This window comes from Salvia hispanica, chromosome 2 (assembly GCF_023119035.1).
Source record: "Salvia hispanica cultivar TCC Black 2014 chromosome 2, UniMelb_Shisp_WGS_1.0, whole genome shotgun sequence".
NCBI classification, from domain to species: domain Eukaryota; kingdom Viridiplantae; phylum Streptophyta; class Magnoliopsida; order Lamiales; family Lamiaceae; genus Salvia; species Salvia hispanica.
In genome coordinates, this window is record NC_062966.1 from 36,183,790 (window position 1) to 36,210,718 (window position 26,929).

Below are 26,929 nucleotides of genomic sequence, written 5' to 3' on the forward strand. Positions count from 1 at the left end.
AAACAAGAGCAATGTTTCCTCACCATTGCATCACATGCATAAGAAGTAGGTAAGTAGAAAATAACCAAATCGATTATTGCATCAAGAAGAACACTGCAGATCATGATCATGTTAAACAAACATTATTTGTTCCAAAAAAAACTTTATTTCTTTGTGTGTGTGTGTGTGTGTGTTTGTTCATGGCAACTCTTTGACATATGCAAAGTGAATCTTGAGGCCTCCCTTCCACTTTCCACTCCAAACTTCGTACAACCCGAAGAAGACCTTTCGTTCACTAACGTTGTTTTGGCTTTGTTGATCGGCTTTCATCCATCTCCCTTTTATCTCAAACTCCCCCTTTTGATTAGGGTTTATGTTGATCTTGGTCCATGAGATCTTGCTCCCCTTCTTGATCATCATGTAGATCGGATACTTCCCCCACCCGAACGCGTCCGGATTCAACGAGACGCGAAACCCTACCTCACAGTTCTTGTTGGGATTCGTGTCGTCCACGACTCCTGTCACCTCTAGCCAGCTCACTTGGTGCAATTCTGCAGGCGCAGGCAATCCCCTGCAAAACCACACCATTATATATTTATATATTTATTTATTTTATGACCAGAGAAATTCACTAAATGAAATAAATTTAAATGCTACTCACTCTTTTTCGGGCACGGTCCAATATCGATTGTCGTTGCCCCAAACAATGTTGAGAGCCTTAGGTGGAATTATCATCGTCTTCACATCCTTATTTATAGAAAACACACACATAAAATAAATTTAAGTATGTTTACATGAAGAGAGATAAAGAGAGAAGAATGTGTTATTTTGCTTACCTTGGGGAATTTAAGTGAAGAGTTTCCTGAATGGTGTGGGCTTGAGTTGGAAGCCATTTTCAAAATCCAAACAAATTGTTGAAGAAAAAGTGGAGATAGTTCAAAATCAGATGAAATTCAAAGTTTAAGACAGAAATGAGTTTTAGTATGATGTTGCAAGATGTATACTCATTATATAGCAAACGATGTAAGAAGACGAAGCTTCGAAAATTATATATTACCTCATTTTGTAGTTAATTTTTTTGGGGAATTAACGTCGGCGGATTTATTTTATAATTTATAATTATATTCGCTTTTTTTATGACAATTGTTTACTGTTTCTAGAATATAGTAGAATCTTTGTCTTGGCTTTTAATGGGCTAAAGGGGAAATAAAGTAATAAAAAGATGAAAAAAAACTATTTTGGAATATTGAGAGATTGACATGCGTGAGGATATAGTTATTCGGTAATAATTTTCAACAAAAGAAATTGGTTTTATATAGAGTCGTAAAGAATGGAGTGCACTACTTTCTATATTTTGAGGGGAGGAATGGAGCAATACTTTTTAAAAAGAAAAAAAGTAGTAGTAGTATTTATCTTTGAAAAGCATAGAGCATATTTTTACTTGAGTAATGAATTAATTATGAATCATAGGATGATTTATTTATTATAAAAACTAGCTTAATTTGGGTAGTAATACTAATTTACTTGTCTCCAAATGGAATGAACTTACTTCATTTGTCCCTAACAAAAATGATGCTCTTTCAGTTTTAGTTTGTTAGAATAATATTATCATTTTAAAAAAAATAGAAATATCATTATTTTTATTTTATTTCGATATTCTCACGTAATGTATAAAATATCACTGAATGAGGTAATCTTCGTTGAAAAATGGAGGGGGAGAGTAATAGTTGTTGGAGTTTAACTAAATAACCAATAAACAAAGAGAATTGGAACACATTCATGAATAGAATTACTAAATTAATTCCTACACTAAATTCCAACATTCAACGAGGGTAAGTAATCGTATCCGAAAGCATATGCTATATTTTCAAAAATAGGAATATATACTAGCTTGGATACAATGTACACGTTCGTTTTTATCAAATATTTAATATTAGTAGAGAAATATGTACAGACTAGAATTTATTCAAGGACTATCATCAGTTTCTTTTTAACCAAAGGATAATTTATACTTTCAATCCTAAAGTGCTAATTTCTTGATAAAGAATATATCAAAGGGGGTGTTCACTTTGAAAGAATTGGATCAATTCTTGTGTTCATTTTCCACTAATTAATTGTTGGGGGCCTTACTATTGAGGTGGGGTCCGCACTATTCATGCTAATTGAGGAAGAATTGAATCTTGCAAAATCGGTAAGATTTGTATGTGCATTGAAAAGTGCACCAAGAAATGGACTTAATTTTACACATTTGCCTCACATTTTCACTTTTTCACCTTTCCACATTTCTACTTGGAGGAATAAATTTATCAATTTATAATTCTATTAAGTCAAAGTCTTTATTTTATAGTATAATATTTGGATCAATTCTTGGGTCAATTCTAGCATACGGAGTACTAAACAAGAGGGAATATATGATATATGTGGCCAAATATGGCTCACATCTTATAACTTGCTCAAATTAATAGAAATGAAATATGAAAGAGTGAACGCCCCTAATAATGATAATTGAATTTAAGATTTATGTCAAAAAATTTGCTGTAATGTTTTATAAGTCAACTCTTGTGTGCCGTTAAAACTAACGATCTAAATTGGAGACTCTCATAAAAGAGAGAGAATAAGTGGCTACCACAATTATGTAGTACAGCAAAATTCAAACTCAAAGATTCTACAACTAGAGAGATTCTATAATAGGCATGTACAGTAGTTAGAATTTTGGAGAGATTCTCAATGAGGTCATTTGGGAAGTTATAAGCCGGTAAGATTCTAATTTGCATTATATTTCTGTCTAGAACTCATAATATAGATAAATTATTTGTGTTTGATAATGTTTAAATTCACATAATAATATTTAAGTGTGCCTCACTCACACTAGATTTCACTACTACATTTTAGTAGAAGTATTTATTTACGTCTCACATTTAAAAGATAGAATAAAAGATGAATGTATACATAACATTTATATAAAAAAAGTTACATGGAAAATTTATAACAAATTTTCACATGATATGAGCTTGATTTGAATTAATTATATAATAATTAATTAAAATAATTTTTTTTATAAATTGTTGATATTTAATTTAAAATTTTAATATTTTCTTAAATTGTTATGAAATGATTAGCATGTAATTTATTTTAATTTAATTCATATTTAATAATTGATTTCAAGGAGTGTGATCAATACCAAACCACTCTTAAATCCTAAACGTCGAACAACATCATTATATGAAAATCTGAAGTTCATTATAATGAACTATAACAAAGTTATAATGAACTTTAAATTTCTTAATTAGCATGATGATGTCATTGTTTTTAAATCTCAGAATTCCCTATAATAAACTGCAAATAAAGTTGTAATGAACTTCGCTTTATTTTATAATGATGTGTTTGGTGTTTAGCATTTAATACTAGTTTGGTGTTTAGCATTTAATACTAGTTTGGTACTGTATATAATACAACCCTTGATTTCAATGTAAAATGTTGAAAAAGTTTGATTATGCATGTACATTTATCACTATATTCGATCTGAGACATTTAATTAGTTTAACCCAATTTTCTTTCTTTTTTGTTATTGTTCTGAAACAAAATACTCCTACAAAAACTGTAGAACCGTCTCTCCCTTTTTATTAATTTATTTATTGGAATCGGATTCTGCATGCTTTCCCTTTACATGGATCAAAATATGACAATTTATTCTCATTTGAAATATATATACACATAATTAATTTGTTGTCCTTGCAAAAAAAGTTTTGTTATGCTTTGTTATCTTCAAAAAAGAGTTATATTCCTTTCGTCATTTCAAGAAAACCATTCCGTACCACTTAGGATAGAAACATCACCTTTAGTCATTTTCACCCTTCAAAGAATATTTCTTTTATTTTGAATCTTGCTAAATTTCAATAAAATACATGTGTACAAATTCATAAATATGTGTATACCACTGAAATGACGAATTTGTGACTGAAAAAAGTTATAAACTAAATATGAATATGACATCGATAATTATATTCCGATACAAAAAAAAAATAATTCACAAAATATTACAATAAAATGTTCAATCTTTAAATAGATATTAGAAATTACACACATCCATCAATCTCTATATGAAGATACAAAACATCCTCAAATGAAATGAAGCAATTGCCAAACCAATACAAAAGATATCAACCCTCATAAAAATTATCAAATCAACACTCCTTCACATATGCATGGTGAATCTTGAGACCTCCCTTCCACTTCCCACTCCAAACCTCGTACAACCCGAAGCTGAGCTTCCCATCGTCCGAGCCTTCAATTTGATGATCGGATCCTCTCGTCAATCTCCCTTTAATCTCAAACTGCCCTTTCTGATTAGGGTTGATCATAATCTTAGTCCACGTAGCCTTCTCCTCATTCCCTCTCTTGATCATGATATAAATCGGATATTTTCCCCACCCAAATGCGTCCGGATTCAACGACACGCTAAACCCTACTTCATAGCTCTTTCCCGCCTTTGTTCCCACCACGCCACCAGTCACCTCCAGCCAGCTCACTTGACAAAGCTCCGCCGCCAAATCACTACACCACCACCACCAAAAAAAAAAAACATTAATTTTTTTTAAATAGTTTCTATTTTATATGATAGTATGAAAAAAAAAAAAAAAAAAAACTCACGTGTTTTTTGGTACGTTCCAATAGCGAGTGTCGTTTCCCCATACAATGTTGAAGTTTCTAGGATAAATCTTCATTCCTTGAGCACCCTACACACATCAAGATTTATTTAGATATATATATGCACACACTGAAAATTGAAATAATAAAGAATGTATAGAATTAATGTGTTTGTACCTTGGTGAATTTTAGTGAAGAATTTCCAGAATGGTGAGGGGTGGTGTTGGAGGCCATTTCTAACTTGAAACAAATTAATTATCAGAAGAAAGAGATGAAGAAAAGGATGTTGTTGTTTATGAGTTGGAGAGTTGTGAATTTGATTGTTTGGTATGGATTTGGTTGGAGTCCCTCATATTTATACGTATAGGGGACTCTTAAAAGACAAGGAATATCTTTTATTTAATTATTCTGAAATTTGGTTGGGGAAATAACGGCGAAAGGCAATGAAAAAAGAATAATTGCTTATGTGTTGTGATTGTATCGAATAAATTGTGCGTGTGAATTGATAATTACTAATCTTATAGTAGCATCCAAAGTTGGACTACTTTACTTTACATTTCCAGCTAAATACATGTATGTCAATTGTCATTACGTACGTAAACATGGAGATGATTTGATGTGGATGGAGATGCCAAAAAGTGGCATTTTATTTTATAGAAACGGCTGGAATCGGTCAAGATATTTCATTTCCTAATGAAATACTACCTCTGTCCCTCAGTTAGTGTCACATTTTGTCATTTCGGTCTGTCCCACAATAAGAGACACATTTCACTTTTTACCATAAATGGTACAACCCTAAACCCTAAACCCCACATTCCATCAACCAATTATACTCACATTTTTATTGTAAAACTAATATATATAAGTGAGACTCATAATCTACTAACTTATTCAATCCACTTTTCTTTACATTTCTTAAAACTCGTGTCCACACTAAATGTGGGACAGAGGTAGTATTCTATTGAGTAGGAGGACAAAATATAGACCGTAGATAATTAGGCATTTTTCTTCCAACTTATAAATTGAATTGAGGTTCGAGTCAATTTGGTCCAGCTTAGTAGCGAAATTTGAGTTTAGTCTATGACCACGGGCGGATCCGGCATAGAAGAGAAGAATCTTGGATTCGCCATGACCAATGGCTCGGTATATGTGGAGAAATGCATATATATAGAATAACATAGAGAGATACTCGACATTTATTTTAATAGTTTCATAAAAATAGAAATTCTTTCCATTTTAATTTATTTTCAAATAATAAAAACTCTTCATTTTAGTTTATCTTTGTGAGGTGGGACCTATTTTCAAGTAATACACTTTTTTTCTATCTCTTTTATTTTACTAATTTTACATTAAAATTCGTGTCGTTTTAAAAATTTCTATTTTAAAAAATAGTGGAGGTAGTATCAAATCTCGTATGTTTATCTCAATTATCCAGTAATTGTGATTTTTGCATTTTCTGAAAAGAGGTGTAAATAGGGTGTTGTATAAGAAAGGTAAAAAAGAGTAATGAAATCTGCAAAAATGCATCCAAATCGTCCAAATTTTCACTGCAAATGATAAAAATTGAATAGTGCTACTATAAAGCTTGGGTCCACATAAAAAACTAACAAACTGAATCATCACGTTTAAATCAAATTGTTAGCCCGGACATTTAAAATCCGAATAAATTATGAATAAAATTATACTCCAAATTGTTATCATGAATCTACTTTACAGTTAAATGAATCCCACTGCATTCATTCCCCAATTATGTCACGGTTTTTTTCTGGGCAATGATATGTCTAATATATTCAGGAGCATCACACACGTACTCTCGCAACATATAAAAATGCAGTAGTGCTCAACAACCATACAGATGGATTCGAGTCAGGCCCCCGCGTCCAGAATGGATTCCCTGCCTCCGGAGACAGACGAGATCCTTTGTTCCAAAATAATATTCAATCTCCTACTCCAACTGTCGGCCTTCCAGAAATTACGAGCAAAATGTACGGATATTTTTAAATACACAGCGGGAATCCTGTTGTTGGAAGAGGAGACCGAATAAGAATTTCGAACAGAGGATCTCCTCGTCTCAACCCCACACCAACAGACCTCCACACATTCATCTCCTTCACACACACACAGCCTATAGATGTTGATTATAATATTTGCATCAAAGTGGCCTCATCCATTGCATCAAGTCACAAGTATTTGTAAACAATTTAAGATATGCTTCAAAGGAATTGAGAATAAATAAACGTAGTGGAGCCGTAAGCTTAATGCATCTATACTAAAGAGCCGGCCACTATTTCTTCTAGAGCTATGGACCGTGGACTTCGACTACTTTGCATTCAAATTTTCGCGCTAGTAGGTCCACTTGTCTTACTGGTGGAAAGCATAACTTAAACACTTATTCAATCAAAAAGCAAAACAAAAAGAAAGAGAATCAAGCCATATTTAACACAGCAATTATTGATGGAGAATCATATTGTGCATACTGTAAGGCATAGACAAATTGAAAGCACATTCCTGCCTAGTCAAGTTGTCACTATAATCTATATTTAGCTAAGAAAAATCAAACCAGCTCCAGCTCCTAATCAACGCACGCGGATTCCAGATCTTCAGCAGTTACAGTTTGATGCAGCTGCAGGTTTACAAAGAGAATCCTTTGATCATGGAAGCCAGAAATATTTAACAAAATATTTGCCACGTTACACCTACTTCATCAAGAACTACATAATCAAACGCAAACTTACAGCATTGGCAGCGGTAAACCAATGAAAGGCGCGCAAGAATGCATCATCTTTTGAAGGGATTGCGTCATGATTCCAGATCGTGATATCTTCAAAAGTCGCAGCTGTCTCCCAGCACTGCGAATTCGTGCCATTATTCCCTTGATCATGACCTTTCTTTCCTAGGATGAAACCTAGAAAGAATAATAGAGTTATAGCACAATCGATTCAAGTTAATGTGATAAAATGTTTGGACGTTTACGATCAAATTTGATTATGGCGGAATCCTATTGGAACTTTTTGGCTGCACTACAGATTATATATCACTACAAATCAGATATTGTTCCAATGTGAAGTCAAAAAGAAGAATCAAAGCACAAAAACCAAAATTAGGCAATCATTGCTAAATATACTCAGATATAAATTACAGAGAACGCACAATTTATGCCCAATTATGCAGAATTTGTAGCGTAAAAATTAGGTCAACCATTTCTTCACAGAATCACACCTAATAAAAAAATGGCGGAAATCTGAGAATAAGAGAAGGCAATCACAGTTACCAGAATAGCCACGTGGAAGAGCAACAGTGGTTCCGTGCAATTTCCTCCCTCGGAAGTGCGCTTCCTCCACTTTTAGCCCATCTACCTCCATTTCTACAATTGAAGCATTCAAAGCGTTGTGCTCAGTGCATACATCAGTTGTACATTAGCATAAGCTGAATTATTGGTCCCTAAATTATATTCATCCGTCCCATGTTACTTAAGACGTTTCTTTTCGACACGAAATTTAAGAAAGTTGTGTTTAATGAGTTAAATAAAGTAAAATAAAGTAGAAGAGAGAATAAAGTAAGAGAGACAGAGAGAAAGTAAAGTAAAAGAAAGAATAAAGGAGGTGTGATTAGATGTCTTAATTTTAGCCAAAAAGAAAAATGACTCAAGTAACTTAGAACAACCCAAAAAAGAATACGACTCACGTAATTTGGGACAGTAAATTTTAATCGAAAATTTGGTATTTCCAATCACATATTTTACAATTCCAGAATGATTAGTTGATTATTTTTAAAAAATTGATTTGTAACTTTTTTTTTCCTGATTTTGAGCAAAAACTGTTAGTCTACATGTTCCCAGTTCGAAACTAAGCTAAATTATAGATCAATAAGCCAATTATGATCAGGCCAATAAAAAAAACAGGATATGCATCCTAGTATCAATACACATTAATAATCTAAAATATGCTAAACATGAAATGCTACAACATATACATACATACATGTATATATAGGGTTACGATTACAGCATTGACTGCTTGTTTGTCCAAGACAATAAATACTAGTACTACCATTACACAATGAATCTGCACTAAAACAACATACAATACCAATTGTCTCTACAAAACATTTCAGAAGCATCAATTCTCAGAATCAGTCAAAACAGGGCTATCCAATTCCTCCATTTGTGCAGAAGCAAATGACTCGTCACTCTCCACCGACGACAGCGAAGAGGGCGAATCGTCTGAGTCCGAGACGACTTCGTCGTCCATGATGATGTGGTGCTCGTCGTCTTCCTCATCATCAACCTCCGACACATCCGAGCCGGAGCCCCCCATCAGAAGCTTGTTTATCGCGCCTTTTGCAGTTTCCACGAACCATTCATCCTCAGGAACCGAGCTGTCGGAAGCAAAGATTCGTCAGCGCCAGATATATAAAGTATAGACTAGTGACCAAAGTTTTTAAGGAGGAAAAACCATTACCTCTGCGGATCTACTCCTCTAGCAGCGAATGCCTTGACAGCGCGGGCAATTATGTCTGACGATACCTTGTTGAGGTGTCGAGAAGGATAGCCAGCAAACCGTGCAATCTCAACGGTGAAGTGCATATCGAGTATCAACTGCAGTGGAGACGTAGTAGTGTTATTAATCACAATTCAGTTAGCACGTCAAACTATGCTTCATAGTCGGGAAGATTTGTCGTTGCTAAATCAGTAAAAAGGGGTGTTTAGAACCCGAACCTGCTGCAAACCAACTGGGCGAAGAGGAGCTGACTCGTTCTCCAGAACTCCCCAGAATTCCTCCTCATTCGACAACCACATCACCACGGTTTCGGTCAACCTAGCCAGTAGAACCTTCTGTATCTTCTCTTTTCCTAACAAAACATCTCCTGCCACCGCGGCCAGTTGCTGCAGCTTCCCGAATAATGCCTGTGGATATAGCAAATTACAGACCACATTGCAGACAAAAATGGTAGCTTGTGAAATTACCAGTTTGAAAGGGCACGATTGAACCCGACCAGATCATATATTTTTCAAATTGGATGGTTACCTGGAATGGCAACGAAGGAAGAGGATCGGAGTTCCAGAGTAAATCTTTTCCTTTTCCACCGATATATATCTGCGCTTCTAATCTGGTCTCGCCATCTCTTGAATAAATGAAACTTAAAACATATTGTCGACAGAAATGATCCCTTAGTTTGTCGAGAGATTGTTGAAGCTGACGCCTCCATTCTCTAGGATCGATACTACTGTTAATAGGAGTCATTGCATTCTCCGTTAGACCATCTCCCGATTCTTTGCTTTCACCTAACGCGTTCCAGATTCTCGACACTACCATAGGCAATAACTCTTCGACAATTGTAAATGCAGTTCCCAATAACGCAAGCTGCTGAGAGTCTGTCTCCGCGTTGAAAGGCACATGTTCCTTTAGGTCAGTCAAATTGTCATCTTCAGTTGCACCGGTTAAGGATTTAATCAAGACTTCAACATACTTGTCAAAAAGCTCTGATATACGCGTCAGTATGTTTCCTCCAAAGTGCAGGATGACCAAGCGAGTTAGCTGCTCGGCTATCTCCTGGACGCACACAAGTAAATGGTTTGGTTAAATCTCGTGAATGTAACATTTTAAATAAGTTCCTCAAATGTTACTTTACTTGATTACAAAACATTGTCGGTGCTCTTACATGACTTGTGCAGAAGGTAGAAAGATTCAATGAAAATTAGACAGTAACTCACCTTGACAGCAAAAATGAATCTCATCCCGCAATCAACAAGCAGACGATCAGATGAAGTTGCGAATGTAGAAAGAGGAGATGCCAAACGAGGTGATAGAGGCATGCTTTCATCAGTTCCAACCAAATCAAGAGCCAATTTTCTGGCCCTTCGGAAGTTTAACTCAAGCACCTCTTCAACGTAAGGTTGCAAGAGCACGAGAAGTAGCTTCGTTAGCTTCAGATCCTGCTTTTCCAATTCAGAGCAGTGGTTAAGACTAGCCTGAACAAACACACTAGCTGCGCGCAAAGCAGAAGATGTCTCAGAAGGAGGGGCGTTTTCCTTGACCAATCGGACCAACGATTCTATCTCCCATTCTGCCCATTGAACTATTTTGTTACTATAAAGAGGGTTATCGCCAAACATCTGGCCAGAATCTTTGTTTGCCAATGAAATCATAGAGAAGACGAGATTAGACAGAGTGGCAGAATACGTTTCCGGATAGCAAGGGCACAGTGCAAGAAAATCTTCAATGCTTCTCTGGAGACGAGAACCGTAAGATTTCAAAAATATCTGATGTGCCAAGGGGCCCTTCCCAAGCTTCAATAAACTGGACAACACCTTCCTCAGTTCTAGAATACCAACTGAGGGCTGTCGGCTAATCTCAACGAGCTGGTTTTCAAGCATGGCTTTTCTCTTCGAGAGAGCAGACTTGAAAGAGGAGCTTTCATCAGTTGTACTATCCCCCGCCCCTTTCAGCTCGGGGTAAGTTCGCTCTTCTGTATCAATTGCATCTATTGCTTCTTCTATTTTATGCTCTGCCAGTAGAACATCCACATGCTCCAAAAACAGCATTCGTCGATCTTCCACTTCAGTCGAGAATATTCCATCAGTTTCATTAGTTAGAGGGTCCTCAGCCTCAGAGACATCTCCACCAGCTCCACTCCATTCTTCCAATTCACGAGACACGCCACTCATTAAATCCTGGATAAGAATCCCATGAGAAGAGATATGCTTTTGGAGGTCATTTAACTCGTGCTTCATTTCAACCACTTCATCAGATAACCTACAATTACCAAAAAAAGATACTCCATTTACACAAAGGCATACACTCGGATAACAGCTTTAGGTCAAAGAGACTAAATCGGAACCAAATCTTCTTATCGGAAAGTGATGCGTTTAAGCCAATTCAGCTTATTCCTATGTAAAATTTATGGTATTAAAAAGCTTACATTAAATACCATTCAAGATTGCAATACACTTTTTCTTATAAATCTTTGCAGATGTATGTGTATGAGCTGATTATACGAGCAAAATCTACATAACATCGTTCACGATATAGCCATAATACGAGCAGAAATCAAGCCGTTTCACTCACCTTAAAAAGGCCAAATACTTTGTTCGAGTATTGCTGCACAAGTTCTCAACTGCATCTTTCAAATCCAATAGCTCAAAACAGATCTTTCTGATTCCCTGCATCAATTTAAGTTGAAATTGCCACAAAAAAGGAGAGGATTAGTATTTACATTCACTCTTAAGCAGACTCAGAAGACCATGAAGCATTAAACACAAACAAAACAACAAGAAACATAATCTCTAACAGAAAAAGTTAAAATCTCAGTAGTAAACATAAAAAAAAGTGTCTCCATTTCTTTTTGAATGGATAATTTTCCCACAAAATTCCAACATAAATGCATCTAAATTTAAGCAATCCCCAAAACCCGAGGGCAAGAGAAGAAATAACACATTCCTAATCGATAGAGAAAATCAGGAGAAAAGGGAAGCAATTCAACAACCAGAAAACAGTTGCTAGACAATTAAATCAAGCAGCTTAAAAAATAAATCAAGTAAAAAAAAATACAACCAGGAACATCAAAATCATCCTTGACTCAAGTAATTCGCCTCCAAAAAACAGAGAAAAAATTCCCAAAATCTCATCTTTCCGTAATTCATCAGCTCAAGTCAAATTCAAACAGATTCAGCTAAGAAAAAAGGCATTAGAGCAACTTCTCAAATCATGAATGGAAAGAGATCCAAATTGTGCCTCAAATTCCATCATCTTATCCTCGAACCTTTTCAGTTTTGGACTGATAGACGGTGTCGATCTTGGACTGAGGCGTGACGCTTTCCATGGAGGGGAAATCATCTTCCTCTTCGCTGCTTTCCACCATTTTCATCCTCTCTTTATTCCGCTTTCGAGGCGAAGTTGCAGAGAAGTGAAGTGCAGAGAGAATCGAAGCAATGCCCTGAAAATCAAGTGGAGAATCGAGCACTCGGCAGCAGGGTTCTAGTTTTCGCTTTAGCAAAGGTTTTTGGTTTGAAAAAGTAAAGATCACTTTTTACTAATCTCATTTAATTTATTAAACTTTTTTGTAAATTTTAGTTTTGAGGGATATTTTTTTTTTTTATACATTTTGGAGATTTGACCACACTGATGCTTTAAATAGTAAAAAGTAGCCTCAAATAGATTGCAAAAAATGGTGAAATAATTAAATATGGTGAAATAATTAATCATGCTGAATTCAGATGCTACAATGGAGAAAAACTGACCAAAAAAATAACTAAAAAGGGACATAAGTCGCATAACTATAGTAAAGATCAAAACATTGATGTTACAAGGTAACAAATGTACTAATGTGATATACCAAATCAAAACTCAGACAAAACCAACAAATATAAGTTACAAAAAAATACTATAAATAACAAAATTTGGTACAAGCAAAGAGCAATCATGCATCATTTGCCTTCTCATTTGGCTCAACATCAGCAGACTCGTAAGCAGCGTCTCCAGCAGACGTATCCATGTCGTTGAGACCGAGCTCCTCGTTCTGCTCCCACGACCTCTCGTACTCCTCGACTGAACACAAGCACGACGACATTCAAGTGGCAGGACCAGGACGTGGAGACAACTTATAAGTTTAAAAAAATCTAAAGAAAATGGAAAACGGGGACGAACTTACATGATAACTGGGCGTCGTCCTTCATTTCATCGGTCGCAGGGGCGATGAAAGAATTGGACAGTGCGTCGTCGAGAATCAAAGTCCAAGGCTCTTCCAACCTTTTCAGCTGTAAATTACAAACCAAGCAAGTAATCAATCGATATAATCCAACTGAGATCCAATGATAGAAGTTTGCTAGTACATCATTTCAAGAATCTGCACCTGCTCGATTTTGGCCTGGAATTCTTTCCACTTGCTCCGTTTGTCATCATCCATACTATCACCAAAAGTGAACCCGTGCACTCTCGCAAGGCCTGCAATTGGGAGTTGAAGATAAGCGTTGAAGCTAGAGACCAGATGGTGCATAAGAGGTACGAGAAAACTTACTTTCACCGATCTTGGATATCAAGCCTTCGACAGTTGTGACGAGTCCGCCCAATGTGCCACTAGAAAGTTCCAGCTCGAGCTCTGGTATTACAACGGAGGCCGTATCCGACTACAATGGTGAGGGCATAATTAGGAATAGCAATACAAGCAAAGCTAACATGAAATAGCCTTCAATGGGATAAATAACTGCTTTTGTACCTTTATCACATCGCGACTAAGATCTCTGGCGTTCTTCACAAGAACAACTATCTTTTTCCCTTTATCGGGTATAGCACCACCAGGCTTGACCTGCAATGTATAAGATCAAATCATTGGTAGAATGATATAAGAAAACAGGACAAACTACGAGGCCAAAACCCATCAAGGCATGTAGTGAGACGAACCTCCGAGTTACGGTATCCACAGCCATCACATGTGGAAGCCATAACAATCACTTCTTGGAAGTAAGGGATATCTGTTTACAGTTAAGCTAACAACTTTGAAATGACAGAGGGTTAATCAAATGTCGAAATTCGCACTTCATGTGAGTTGAGACAACACCGAATGCAAAGGATACTCGTCATAAACATGCGACACTCACAGCTCGCGGCACAAGCACCACAAGTGGTAGGAAAAGTCATGACCTGTTATGACAAAGTGTTATGATATTTACTCCAATATTTGGAGTTGATTCGCTAAATGGGAAAATGTACCTCTTCAGGGGCTGAATACCGAAATAAAGCATCTGCTATTTCTGCACTATTACCCTGTGCAATAGCTCGGCGGCCGCCTATTGCTCCAACCGAGCCATGTGGTTCCTCTTGTGTTACAGAAACACTGTTTGAGCTGTCTAAGTTATTTTCAACACCGGGTTCTCGTTCTGACGGGTCTGCAACATACCCTAAGGCCGCTTGTTGTTCAGGCGTTCGCTCATAGAACTTGATAGTCAAATGTGGATCAGAAGACGGAGCGCACCTATACAGATTGCATCGTCACAATATGAAGTAATCATAGGATATATATCTGACACACAACGACATTTGAGATTCATTTGAAAGAGTTATTTTATGTATCATTCCATATATTGCATTTAGAATCAGGGGATCTCTTACGGATTCTCAATAAAGCTGTTTCCTGCAGGATCGTCGAGGGTGAAGGTAAAATGCGACTCGCCGGATGCACAAGTTCTCAGTTTCACTAAGAACCTATCGATTGCTTCAGCTGTCACAGGATCGACTCTCTGAAACAAAAGGAAATTATCATTATTAGGATGATTATAATGCCTGACAGTCAGTAAGGAAACATGAGCAAGGTTTACCTTCCGCTCTTCCTGAAGGGTCTCCAACCCCTCTATAGCTCTGACCAGTATCCCTTCTACCTATACATGCATCGGGAAATATTGCAAATTAAGCAGAGATGATGTAAACTGATTTCGAGATATGGGAGAAGTAGAACCAAAAGAAAATAAACTTAGCAGTGCATTCCCATGTGAAATAAGAGATACCAAAAGCATACCGTTGACAAGGAACCACGCTGAGCCTCTGGAGGAATCTCAAATTCCAATTCAGGGATCTGCAGAATCAACGAGATAAAACAGAAAAGCATCTTCAATTAGAAGAACTAAGAAAAGAAATAGAAGGAGCCGTCAATGCTATATCGTGATAATGAGGAATAGAGATTAAATGCATGACACATGTTGAGTAACTTCATACTACAAGATAATGTATCCATGCATCTCGCAAGAGACAGCACAGTAGTGAATCAGTAAAGTGAAAAAGAAAACTACCTTGATTGTGGCAGTCTCTGATTTCACCACTTGACGATTGAACATCTGCATATAAAGACATACACATTATCATTTAGAGTTTAAGGTCATAGATTTTTCGGTTAGTATCAAATAAATAACAGTTATCGAACACCAAAAAATTGCATTACAGCAAACTTCATAGAACGAACTCAGATCATTTCAAAATCTCCATTAAATAAGTATAACCCACAAATCCAACTACTCGAGATTACAACCTTTTTATCACCTGATGGAACATCCAGTACGTAGTGGCAGCCTTTAGGCTGTATTTCACCGGCAAATTGAACAAAATTATTCCTTGAGATAAAAGACACAAAAGGGAATAAGCATCAACAAATAAAAAAACGCGGAAGATAATATCAACCAGTACCCTTCTAGATTGAATTACCTCTCACCACAATGTGGACATTCAAAGGCTGATAGCAATATCTGCAACACAAGATATAAAAAAGGGGGGAAAGAAAAAACTTAGCATATAATATAGATAGTCGCCCAAACATACTACACGCACACATCTCTGATATAGTAGAAAAATCTGACCAAGATAGCACAACGAAGAAAGGGAGTTCACCTTTCTAAAATGAGGAATTACGGTTAGCAAGAACCGAGTCGTCCCCTGCAGAAAAGTATTTCATCAGGAAAACGAAAAACATGAAAAGGTAAACAGCCACATTGCCTAAGGATCACTTACTCAAGTATTGTTTTACACATATAAAAAGTTAATCTATCTCTTAAACATTAAGAGCCTAGACAAATAAAGAACTAGACACCAACTACGCTTCTCATGAAATCAATTAAAGGACTCATCCAGACGGCGTTTTTTTATTGACAAATTTTTTTGAGTAAAGGTCAAAATTGGTCCTGAACATATTGTCATTTTTATCTTTTTGATCCTAAACATTATCTTTTGGATTTTTTGGTCATGAACTTATGAGAATTTGATCATTTTGGTCCTCTGTTAACTTTTCCGTTAAAAACTAACGGTCAACGGTTTTAAATCTGATTTTGACCAAATTTAAGTTTTAATTACATTTTTTAAATCCTTAATTAAAAACCCTAACTATTATTAAAAATACTCTTTTAAAAAGATTTATAATTAAGGATTTAAAAAGATTTTTAAAAGATTTAAAAGAATATTTTTAATAATAGTTAGGGTTTTTAATTAAGGATTTAAAAAACATAATTAAAACTTAAATTTGGTCAAAATCGGATTTAAATTCGTTGACCGTTAGTTTTTAACAGAAAAGTTAACAGAGTTTAGGACCAAAAAGGTAAAATGACCATATGTTCAGGACCAATTTTAACCTTTACTCGTGTTTTAAGTAGTAGTACTACTAATGAAATTTGGAATAGAGTAGGAATACTCACTCTACATGACTTACAATTAGGGACGGCGAAACGGGTTACCCGCGGGTACCCGTATCCGATTTTAGCAAAATTTATTGTCCCAATACCCGTCCCGCGACATATCGGGATTATCCGATACCCGTGACGAGTATCCCGTACCCGAACCGAAATCCTAATAAAAAATTTGAAAACCATAATAATAACCGTCAATGTTCTCTAATTTACTTTATTAATATCGATGATAAACATTGAATAGATTGAGAATAAAAGTAAGGGGACATTCTATAGCTAGTTCCGGTGATGTTTCAATTGTATGTTCGTTGGAATATAAAAATGTTTTAAAAGAACTCTTAAATTATATAAAGTACTCCCACTGTTCCGCCTTTATAGGGGCATTTCATTTTCTTCACTCAGTTTAGAAATATCTATTACTTTATTTTTTTTCCGTTCTATCTATTTATTTTTAAGTTTTCAAAATGAGTGCGTATATGACTATTATTATTTAACTATTTACTTTTTTTCTCCACTTTAACTATTTGAAACACCTTTATTTATATGGAACGGAGGGAGTATTAAAAGATGGAATATGACTAATACTAATAATAACGGGTATTACGGGACTAACGGGTATACCCGCTACCTGCAAAACTCTAAAATACACTACCCGATCCCGTCCTGTTTCCCGTTATCATCGAGTAGCAAGTATTCAATATCCGGCAGGTAGCGAGTCGAGATGGGAATTACCCATTACCCATTTTGCCACCCCTAGTTACAATGATGATGTTACTATTTTGTTTTATAATGTGTTTTTTTCAATTAAACTCCAAATAATTTTAAAATCTTACTGTATAATGGTAAATATGATAGGATATTTTCATATGTGAGCTTTATAATAAGTTTCAACTAGCAACTATCTACACATGTACTGATCATTATTGTAGCAGGCTACAGCTAGTGGATTGAAATTTATCACCATTTTATTCATTAGCAAATGTACTCCGTTTCGCACTTCGATAACTCCTCAAAACGGATGTGCCGACATTGTTATTGGATGTGATGTAAATATGATGTCTTCTTATATATATCCGTCCCTTGTGATTCATAAACATATGCTGTCACACATCATATAGAATAATGAAATTAGTATGGTCTTGATTTATAGATCTTGATTTTTCCAGTTACATGATTAATATCGGCCAATTGAACTCAATAAATATGAGGATAAGTTACTCATCAAATTGTGCTTTAGAAAATAAAAAATGTTTTTGGATTGCATGCTACATAATTTTTAGTACTTATAATAGTAACGGTTATTACTTATTAGCAGTGTACCACAATAAATAAAATAATTTATTTTTTACACAAAAAGAAATAAAATACTAGTAATTTCAAACGAAGTGGAAGAAATGTAACGTTGATGTAAACCATACGCCACCGTGCAACTTAATCCAAACCAAAAAATTCCAATCTAAATAGTTGAATTAATATAAAGAAAAAGAAGGTGATTTTTGATAAATAAGTCGAGTTACTAACTGTAGGTAGATAAGTACTCCCTCTGTCCCATAAAAATTGAGACAAAATTTTTGGGTACGAATGTTAAGAATTTATATTAAATAAATAGAAGAGAATAAAAAAGTAGGAAAGATAAAGAGAAACGGATGAAATAAAAAAAGAGTAATTAGATGTTTTATCTTTTATTAAAAAAGAAAATTACTCAACTTTATTGGGACGGACTAAAAAGGAATACGATTCAATTTTTTGGGACGAAGGGAGCAGCTCTTAACTTAACAATTTTGATTTAGATAATAGACATTTCTGAACAAACAATAAATTAAAGTATTTAAAAGGTCAAGAACTGCACGAAATATTCAACGCTAAATAATTTTGAAAAAAATGCAAGTTTGAATATATAAGCAACATTAAATTTCAGAACTTCAAAGTCAAATCTCTATTTGTAGTTCAAACCATTTCAACATAATTTTCCGATTTAAGATTTATCTAAAAATATTTAAGCACCCGAAATTAATTATAAATGCTATAATTGTCATAGTCGAGAAAATCATTTATTGCTTTACCCGCGTCGACGGTCTCCTTGTTTATATCTCTCTCTCTCTAAATTCACTTTCCCAAATACAAAAGCAAACGAAAGCGGTAGAGAGAGAAAGAGGGGAGCAGAAAAGGGGGTTCCACTCTCTTGAGATTCAACTAAAGTGATTCATCTCGAGATCTAGCAAGGAAGGAATTTGTGCGGTCGATAAGAACCCTATCGCAGCGGTGCGAATTGAATCAGGACTCTGAATACAGTTGAAAATGGGGCAAAACAGCCGGAAGACGCTGATCTACGCGCTGGTGGCGCGGGGAACGCCGCCGGTGGTGCTGGCGGAGTACACGGAGTTCAGCGGGAACTTCAATTCGATAGCGTATCAGTGCCTCCAGAAGCTTCCGGCCTCCAACAACAAGTTCACCTACAACTGCGACAATCACACCTTCAATTACCTCGTTCATGACGGATTCAGTAAGCCTGATCATCGTTGTTTTCAACCTAGTTGATTGATGCGGTTTGGATTTTTCGTTTATTGTTGTTATCGTATAGCTTTGTTGATTGATACGGTTTGGAGTTTTCGTTTATTGTTGTTATCGTATAGCTTATTTGCTCTTATGCGGTTTGTCGTTTTGTTCGGTTTGAATCGGAAGATGCTGGATTTTATTTGTTTTGTTTTTCTGGAATCGCTACTTGGTTGGATTGATGCGAATGCTTAGTTTATATGCTCGTGTGGATTTGTTAGCTGTTGATCCATACAATGATTTCTATGTTTTATTTATGTACTCCTATATCGCAATCTTCAATAATTTGAGGTGGAATTATGGTTAGTCTTAACTCTATGTCTTGCTGTATAAACGACTATATGATTCAGTATCATAATTGATTTTAACTGATTCATGAAATGGATGTGAAAACTTGATCTAACATAGATCCATCTCTGCCGAAGTGATTGAATCATTTACAACGAGTCGTTAATTCGTTGTTGTATTTTGCTATTAATGCTAATTTGGCACCTTATTAATGTTGAACAAGTGCATTATCAAGCAATAAAGTTAAATTGTAGCCGTAACTTACTAGTTTCTGCTTTCTATGCAGCTTACTGTGTTGTTGCTGAAGAGTCAGCTGGAAGGCAGCTTCCTATGGCTTTTCTAGAACGCATAAAGGATGACTTTGTAGCGAAATATGGTGGAGGGAAGGCTGCAACAGCTCCTGCGAATGGCCTTAACAAAGAATTTGGGTGCATAAATTTCTGATATAACTTGTGTTCTCTGTTTGTTCACTGAATGAGTATGTTTATTGAAATTGATGTGGAAAACTTGTGTTGCAGACCAAAATTGAAGGAACAAATGCTATACTGCGTCGAGCACCCTGAGGAGATTAGCAAATTTGCAAAGGTCAAGGCTCAGGTTTCAGAAGTGAAAGGTGTTATGATGGAAAATATCGAGAAGGTATAGAGACCACTGTTGCATCTTGTACAAGGACTTCTATGGCTGATGTGCTGTTAACTTTGTTCAGGAAGCCTGAATTCTAGGTGTTGTATGTTCAATTAATTCATTTTGGTCAGTCGCTCTGACTGAGACATCACTTAGCTCATATGCAGGTGGAACTGTTTTTGTCTATTCTGGTGTGTTTGTTAAATCGATACGGGATTGCATGCTGAAGTAGGATAATATAACATCCTCTACACAAACACACACAAAGAAGTCTAAATATTCATATGATTTGGTAGCTCATCAGTTGTGATTTCTTTATTCTTAGCTTTAAGTATGAGTATCAGCCTGTCGGATTATGAATATCATATCTGTTTTATAGTTTATATGTTTCACTTGAACCAGAAAAGGCTGCATCTTCAAACTAAGATACCATTTCTTCGTAATTGTCTAATGCAGGTTCTAGATCGCGGTGAGAAGATAGAGCTTCTGGTGGATAAGAGTGAAAACCTTCATCATCAGGTATATCTGTGTGCAGATACATCTGCACACGCCTTGTGTTTATTGTATCAATGTTTATGCCATTATGTATTGTTTTCAGCTGTGTGGTACTGGTTGCTTTAACCTTTCGTATGTGACTAATCTCTTACACACAATATCTGTTTCTTTGCCTCATTTCCCCCTGACATATCCGACCATAAAAAAATCCATCTCCAATTTTCAGCCCAACACTAATTTAAAAACTCCCGGTTTTCCCACAATCTTGGAACACACCTAGATGCCTTGATACCAATCCCAATGCATCGAATAAAGAAGATTTGAAGTAACATGATTTGAGTATTTGAGGAATAAAGGCATCAGCAAATAAATAGGAATAAAATCAGCACAAGTGTTGACTATGAATTGATTTGATTATGCATTATGTTTCTCTAATTTAAGTAGGATTTGGAGGGATTTGAATAAATAAGATGTGATTTGAATCAATTGGGAATTGATTGGAATCTATTAGGTGCAAGTTTGGTGGGATTATTATATTGTGAACTCCTATATGAACTATGGAGGTTTTTGAGAAGGTATCCAGAAAAGATCGATTGTTATCGGTGTATACCGTAGACCTCGGTGAGAGGATTATTTGGCCTCCTAGGAGGATTGTCTCTTTTATTTGTTTCAGTATTTCGAGTCAAGTTATATCCCAATCCAGTTTCTATTCAAACATATTTTCTTCGTGACTTTACTTCATATCATGCCTCCTTGTGGCTGCTCTAATATGAGTTGTCTTTAATGTATTGCTTCTTCGTGTGTGTTTTTTTTGTGCAAAGATAGTCACATCTATCTATTCTTCACTGTGTTTTTGGATCAGGCCCAGGACTTCAGAAACACCGGAACGCAAATCAGGAGAAAAATGTGGTTGCAAAACATGAAGATCAAACTGATCGTTTTGGCGATCATCATTGCGCTGATCCTCATAATAGTTCTCTCGGTCTGCAAGGGGTTCCATTGTTGAAAATTCATTCGTTTACTCACTCATCATATCATCTGCAGATCTCGTGTGCTGAATCATCGAGTGCATCTTTTGTACGTGTATAAAGCAGTAAAACTATACCATGTTTGCTAGGAGACCTCTTTTTGATTTAGTTGTGCCGATTTAAATAACAACTATCATCATATATTCTGCTACCCCTAACGCCATTTTTATCTGATAATGTATCCTATTTATGCCGACTCACGTGTGTATCGATAACTGTAGCCATTATTGATTGGCTTTATGGTTACTATAAACTAGAGCGCCTCTCGTTTAATAAACGATAGATTGTCTGACGAGTCAAGATTCATCTTCGGTCCAATGCACGAGCGGGATGGATCGATCAAGTACACAATATTGGAACAGAAATTCAAATTCCAACTAACATCCTCGTATAAACTCGCACATATAAACGTTCAAATTTGTCAGCTTGGAAAAACACAAATCCGAAAAACCAAAGTTGTAACTACTAAGACTCAAATCTTGATTTTAACTTACACTAGTAAGACTCAAATCTTAAATTAGAACAGTATTTTCGAAAGTACCATAATCCTATATTCGGCCCATATCGAGTACAGAGTCCAAATCTGTAGGGCTAGAGGCACATGGATAATCAATAGTCTCATTTAAATTAAGCCCAATTAAATGTCACAAAAAAGTGGATGAGCAATCATAATTAGTTGGTAGCATGCTGGCCCAATAATGGGTTTGTAGTAGCATGCACTTCAACTTAAGTACAACGAAATGCTAGTACAATTTGGAGAAAATATGGAGAAGGTATTATAACAATCCTGTACCGCTAATCTTAACTCTTAATTCCAATTAATCATATTGGCCACTGGGACTCATTGCTATTGATCTTTTTATTTTTAAAGAAACTATTGGGAGATTTTAGGTCGACAATCTTTTTAACACGACAAAACTTTGTCAGTCCCAAAGAAATATTCATACCAAGCTATTGAACGGCTTCAAGCAGCTCGATTTTGGGTCATTCTTTCAATCCCGGCCGATTTTTGACCCAACCCGATTCGACTACTAGACGACGTCTCTTTTCAAGCAGCCCTTGCCCTAGTTCAATGCATACTAACCCTCATTGTCATTAGGAAGACTTCAATTTTGAATAAACCACATAAAATCTAAATAAAAGTTTCAACATCATCAACAAATTGGAATATTGTTTTTCTAGGGTGACCCACAAACAGTGGCATTGGTTGTTAACTTATTATAAGTGGGTGATTGCTGACCAGACCAAGGCAACAAATCTGCTCAAACATGAGGCCATAAATCAAATTATTTTATTTAATCGCAGCCCCAAACAGATAAACATCAAACAAACACATTACCACAGAGTCACAATCAAGTTTGGTTTCCTTTTATTATCAACAAACTTTATTTCAAGATTTTGGGGTTATTTGATTCCACGTTTGTCACTGCTATTTTGTTGCATTCATGGCTGCTTTTTGGATATGCATAGAGTTGGTGACATTTAAGTCAATAATATGAAAACTGACACAAAATAAACGACGGTCCATACACAATAAATTAATCAAGATTTAATTTTTTTTAAAACTCTCTGAAAGAAATAAATGCTATTTGTAAAAATAATTCATAAACAAGGACAGGTGAGACTCGTTCTTGAAAGTTCAATATCACTATGCAGCTTTAAAGTAAGTTATTTAATTTTTTTACTAAAGTCAAGAAAAGTATCATTTGTGGGAGTGAGTGACATCAATTATTCGAAGGGGTTGCAACTGTTTAAGAAAAGGACAATTGCTTGCCTAATTTATATAAATAGCATTTTGTTAGTTGTTTTTATCACGTAATGAAGGTTCACATCTATCATAAATGACGTGGGACAAGATATTCTTGGTTTAGGTTATATCAAATTTAATTATATGTAGTATAATATTACTTTAGTCAAATAAATATTTATATGGGTTTCTTAGAAAAGGGAGAAAGTTCATGGCATCTTAAGCCATGTTGACCAAATATTCTTAATCTTAAGTTGACAAGAAAACCATTCTTCGATGTATCATATATATATGCCATGATTCACAACTAGTTCACATGTTAATTAAATATGTGCCAAGGTCAAGTCTTCATATTTGACAATCTCCAAAAAGAGTGTTTTTTCCCTTCAAATGGAAGAAAAAACCATCAACTTTTACAGCATTGTTGTGGAATTCTATACGAACTTATGATAACGATTTGACCTAACTATGAGGCTATAGGCATTTTTTGGTCCTCGTATAATATATACAGATGCACATGTGTCTTGTTTTTTCACTGTGAACATATCTCCGATAGGTCCAAATAAGGAGTTGTCGTCTTAGAGTGTCAACAATTACTATTTCAGAAGCATGACACATGTAGCTCGTAAATTTTCTATGTTTCTTACTTTTGTGATTTTGTTTTTTTACTCCTCTTTTTTTAAAAAAAATTCATGTATTTAACTTTAGCTACAATATTTCTACTCCATTTTGTATTTTAGTTTGTTTCTCCACTACTAGCTTGAAATTTTTTTAGTTTAAGCATTTATACCCATCATTCATTTGATTTCACTCTAGACATTTGGTTGGCAAAATAAATTAATTAAATAAATATAATTGTATTAGTTAAATAATGTGTGTTGAATGCGACAATTGAATAAATGAAAATGGGGCAAAGCAACGTGCATGGCGTGAACACAAATATACGTTTGTTTAATCATAATCAAGTAGTCGTGGTCCAAGATACGGGTTGCGGGGCGCCGACCCGTATTATTATTTTGTTTCCTTATTAATTATGCTTTAAATTGATTGAACAACACAACGCCACTATTGTTTTTTCATTTAAGCCAAAACAGAAAATATGGCACCACATAAATACAAATTACTCTAAATTATCATATTGCATTTTACAGATATGAAAATGTGACATGAGTTGGGCCCATCGCAAGAAATTTGAAATTGAAATTAAATTTAAATTTATTGTGATTGTGGAAGATGATAGTAACTCGGAATCGTGTGTGTGGTTTTCTTGTCTATTCATAAATTTTTTTAAAAAATGTCACATCTTTTATTTATGAGACAAAAATTCAAATTTTTTTGTCAATACAAGTGATTTGCAATATATTACCGCTTAAAAATTCTAGATGTACTTGAACTTGGATAATAATGAAGACATCATACAATAATTTAAAAAATGCATAGTTAATTATAAGTGAGACTGATATATTATCAAATTTGGATGCGTGATAGCATGGTGCAACTCACTAAGCATGTAACTTGACGTGCATAATCCAATTATTAGACATACTAGTAATAAATTTCGAGTTATATTCAAAGTTGGAATGTTTCATTTGAATTCTTAGGTACATCTGTATTGAGAGAGTTGATTTAATTTAAATATTTGAATGAGATGTGAAGAAACAACAAGTAGACTAATCAGTTGATGAGCTATTACGCCTCATTAGTTTAGATGTTTGATGATTTGTATAGAAAATGTGGATTTATTTGAATAATATAATGTGCAATATTCAACGTTAACGTTTCGTCTGCTTTTGTTTGGTTTCGATTCATTTGTATTAATTGTCAAAGGTTAGACACATAGATCAAAGAGAGGCATAGAAAAGTAAAGTAAAAGAAATTTCGAGCCAACTTTCTTGGCTAAGTTGTTAAGCTATCTAGAATGAGATTTAGGTATATATATAAAAATAGAATTGAATAAATAAGTAATAAATTAATAATTGCATCACCTAATATATGAAAAGGACTTAAGGGCGTTTGGATAATCTTATTTTATGTTGACGAGCTTACTTATAAGCAATAACATAAAATAAAATAAATTGGAACTAAAATAGTTTGCATACATTGTCGATGTTAAATAAAAATAGGCGGCGTATATATTGAAATTAACTAAATAAACTTAAAAAAATGTTCTTCATGGAATTCAAATAATTAAGGAAATTTTTTTATATCCAAACGAGGTGATGGATTAACCACTTAATTTTTTTTCCAAACGCGCAAATCATTAAGGTTGAGAGAAAAAGTTGGGGAATATTATTAATATAAGTCGGCAAAATAAAACAATTTTAAAAGATGTCAACTATTTCATTGATGTCATTCTAATGTTTTAATCGTAAAAATCAAACTCAATAAGTTTGTTATTAAAATACTCTATAATCACTGTATTTGCCTCTATAAGTTCGTAGAGGTTAAAACTACTGTCATTTTATAATTGTTGAGAATTACTAATATATTTACTAATAATAGATTTCCGATAAATGTATAAAGCCGCGGGAATTAATTAAAATCCTTAAAGAATAATAAAAGCAAAATATTGAAAACTATAAATTTTAATGCCATGACAAAGAATGCGATTAAAAAAACACTAGATTCATACTTGAAGTGTTTAGGCATAAAAAATGCAAAACATATTTTAATATATGATGGATGACATAGTTATCTGGTAATTATTATATTAATTAAGTGGTTTGCAATAATTAATTACCACTAATTGAGAGAGGGGATCTACTTCAAGATTGCCAACCACATTAGAATCAATTTCAGTCGTTGTCGAATGTAGTGACCAACTTCAATAAAAAAAAATAATTGTATACAATATTCCTGTCTAAATTATTTCTAAATATGTAATGATGTCCGTGAACGTGTGAAGATGCGCACTCTATTTTTATATTGTGGAGAATTTCAGGAGGGTCCCACCAACCTTAATCTCATGTTACATTTGACTTGATTGGCCAACAAATAGAAAAAAGAGAGATAAAATTAAGAATCTTGTCTACATGGTTATGTGACCAACACTTTAATCATAATCTTTAAGCAAAACCACTCAACGGATATTATTGTTTAATCCCGGTGATTAAGCAACCAAAGTAGACAATAATTTGAGCTAATGCTTATTTGATAGTAGGTTTTCGCATTATAAAATGCTCAAGCAAAAAATATGATGAGCCATATAGCAATACTATGAAATCAGTTTAGAATATAAACAATAGTAACATATAGAAAAAAACAAAGGCTCTATATAAAATTACTACATAACGAAACTGACGAGCGATCACAAAATACAATAGCAAAGATATAGTAGACACCCTTGCGTTATTCGTCAACTTCATCTACCAAAGATTAAGTGTTCTTACAACACCTTCATTACGAATG

At 34.8% G+C, this 26,929-nt stretch overlaps 5 protein-coding genes across 7 annotated transcripts; 1 reads left to right on the forward strand and 4 right to left on the reverse strand.

The window, feature by feature from the left end:
* Positions 1 to 50: 50 nt before the first annotated feature.
* LOC125203739 (protein PHLOEM PROTEIN 2-LIKE A9-like) lies at positions 51 to 4,942 on the reverse strand. Of its 3 annotated transcripts, XM_048102164.1 has the most exons (4): positions 4,804 to 4,942; positions 4,630 to 4,715; positions 4,226 to 4,533; positions 51 to 242 (listed from the first exon to the last, which is right to left on the reverse strand). In XM_048102164.1, the coding sequence occupies exons 1-4, from the start codon at positions 4,858 to 4,860 to the stop codon at positions 178 to 180; spliced, it is 516 nt and encodes a 171-aa protein (XP_047958121.1). In that variant the 5' UTR covers positions 4,861 to 4,942; the 3' UTR covers positions 51 to 177. The 3 variants fall into 3 exon arrangements, with proteins under 3 accessions (XP_047958121.1, XP_047958120.1, XP_047958123.1); XM_048102163.1 differs by lacking the exons at positions 4,226 to 4,533; positions 4,630 to 4,715; positions 4,804 to 4,942 and adding exons at positions 641 to 726; positions 816 to 996 and having other exon boundaries at positions 51 to 550; XM_048102166.1 differs by lacking the exon at positions 51 to 242 and having other exon boundaries at positions 4,019 to 4,533.
* Positions 4,943 to 7,059: 2,117 nt separating this feature from the next.
* LOC125208286 lies at positions 7,060 to 8,027 on the reverse strand. The gene is made up of 3 exons (XM_048107865.1): positions 7,898 to 8,027; positions 7,362 to 7,531; positions 7,060 to 7,249 (listed from the first exon to the last, which is right to left on the reverse strand). The coding sequence occupies exons 1-3, from the start codon at positions 7,986 to 7,988 to the stop codon at positions 7,199 to 7,201; spliced, it is 312 nt and encodes a 103-aa protein (XP_047963822.1). The 5' UTR covers positions 7,989 to 8,027; the 3' UTR covers positions 7,060 to 7,198.
* Positions 8,028 to 8,583: 556 nt separating this feature from the next.
* LOC125207769 (exocyst complex component EXO84C) lies at positions 8,584 to 12,624 on the reverse strand. The gene is made up of 7 exons (XM_048107247.1): positions 12,388 to 12,624; positions 11,694 to 11,788; positions 10,340 to 11,381; positions 9,654 to 10,178; positions 9,344 to 9,532; positions 9,087 to 9,223; positions 8,584 to 9,003 (listed from the first exon to the last, which is right to left on the reverse strand). The coding sequence occupies exons 1-7, from the start codon at positions 12,490 to 12,492 to the stop codon at positions 8,745 to 8,747; spliced, it is 2,352 nt and encodes a 783-aa protein (XP_047963204.1). The 5' UTR covers positions 12,493 to 12,624; the 3' UTR covers positions 8,584 to 8,744.
* A 249-nt stretch (positions 12,625 to 12,873) lies between these two features.
* On the reverse strand, positions 12,874 to 16,234 carry LOC125206891 (zinc finger protein ZPR1-like). The gene is made up of 16 exons (XM_048106108.1): positions 16,205 to 16,234; positions 15,999 to 16,043; positions 15,816 to 15,856; positions 15,643 to 15,724; positions 15,407 to 15,451; positions 15,136 to 15,192; positions 14,939 to 14,998; positions 14,733 to 14,860; positions 14,334 to 14,595; positions 14,198 to 14,264; positions 14,025 to 14,095; positions 13,840 to 13,929; positions 13,642 to 13,750; positions 13,477 to 13,568; positions 13,276 to 13,381; positions 12,874 to 13,172 (listed from the first exon to the last, which is right to left on the reverse strand). Exons 1-16 carry the CDS (start codon positions 16,232 to 16,234, stop codon positions 13,045 to 13,047), a joined length of 1,413 nt encoding a protein of 470 aa, XP_047962065.1. The 3' UTR covers positions 12,874 to 13,044.
* Positions 16,235 to 18,846: 2,612 nt separating this feature from the next.
* LOC125205948 (vesicle-associated membrane protein 721-like) lies at positions 18,847 to 21,970 on the forward strand. Its single transcript, XM_048105172.1, has 5 exons — positions 18,847 to 19,289; positions 19,914 to 20,055; positions 20,146 to 20,266; positions 20,708 to 20,770; positions 21,609 to 21,970. Exons 1-5 carry the CDS (start codon positions 19,085 to 19,087, stop codon positions 21,750 to 21,752), a joined length of 675 nt encoding a protein of 224 aa, XP_047961129.1. The 5' UTR covers positions 18,847 to 19,084; the 3' UTR covers positions 21,753 to 21,970.
* Positions 21,971 to 26,929: the final 4,959 nt, after the last annotated feature.

Coding starts and splice junctions, on each gene's coding strand:
- LOC125207769 (XM_048107247.1), bottom strand. CDS start 12,492: ATGAAAATGGTGGAAAGCAGCGAAGAGGAAGATGATTTCCCCTCCATG. Junction 11,382..11,693: donor AAGTATTTGGCCTTTTTAAG/GTGAGTGAAACG, acceptor TGGTAATTGTAG/GTTATCTGATGAAGTGGTTG. Junction 9,224..9,343: donor GCCCAGTTGGTTTGCAGCAG/GTTCGGGTTCTA, acceptor TCTCCACTGCAG/TTGATACTCGATATGCACTT.
- LOC125205948 (XM_048105172.1), top strand. CDS start 19,085: ATGGGGCAAAACAGCCGGAAGACGCTGATCTACGCGCTGGTGGCGCGG. Junction 19,290..19,913: donor CCTCGTTCATGACGGATTCA/GTAAGCCTGATC, acceptor CTTTCTATGCAG/CTTACTGTGTTGTTGCTGAA. Junction 20,267..20,707: donor TGATGGAAAATATCGAGAAG/GTATAGAGACCA, acceptor TGTCTAATGCAG/GTTCTAGATCGCGGTGAGAA.
- LOC125206891 (XM_048106108.1), bottom strand. CDS start 16,234: ATGAGTCCTTTAATTGATTTCATGAGAAGC. Junction 15,725..15,815: donor TGTCCACATTGTGGTGAGAG/GTAATTCAATCT, acceptor TTTTATCTCAAG/GAATAATTTTGTTCAATTTG. Junction 13,173..13,275: donor GGACGACGCCCAGTTATCAT/GTAAGTTCGTCC, acceptor GCTTGTGTTCAG/TCGAGGAGTACGAGAGGTCG.
- LOC125208286 (XM_048107865.1), bottom strand. CDS start 7,988: ATGGAGGTAGATGGGCTAAAAGTGGAGGAAGCGCACTTCCGAGGGAGG. Junction 7,532..7,897: donor TCTTCCACGTGGCTATTCTG/GTAACTGTGATT, acceptor TATTCTTTCTAG/GTTTCATCCTAGGAAAGAAA. Junction 7,250..7,361: donor GGTTTACCGCTGCCAATGCT/GTAAGTTTGCGT, acceptor GTAAACCTGCAG/CTGCATCAAACTGTAACTGC.
- LOC125203739 (XM_048102164.1), bottom strand. CDS start 4,860: ATGGCCTCCAACACCACCCCTCACCATTCTGGAAATTCTTCACTAAAA. Junction 4,534..4,629: donor TGGAACGTACCAAAAAACAC/GTGAGTTTTTTT, acceptor GTGGTGGTGTAG/TGATTTGGCGGCGGAGCTTT. Junction 243..4,225: donor CAGCTTCGGGTTGTACGAGG/TTTGGAGTGGGA, acceptor GGTTGTACGAAG/TTTGGAGTGGAAAGTGGAAG.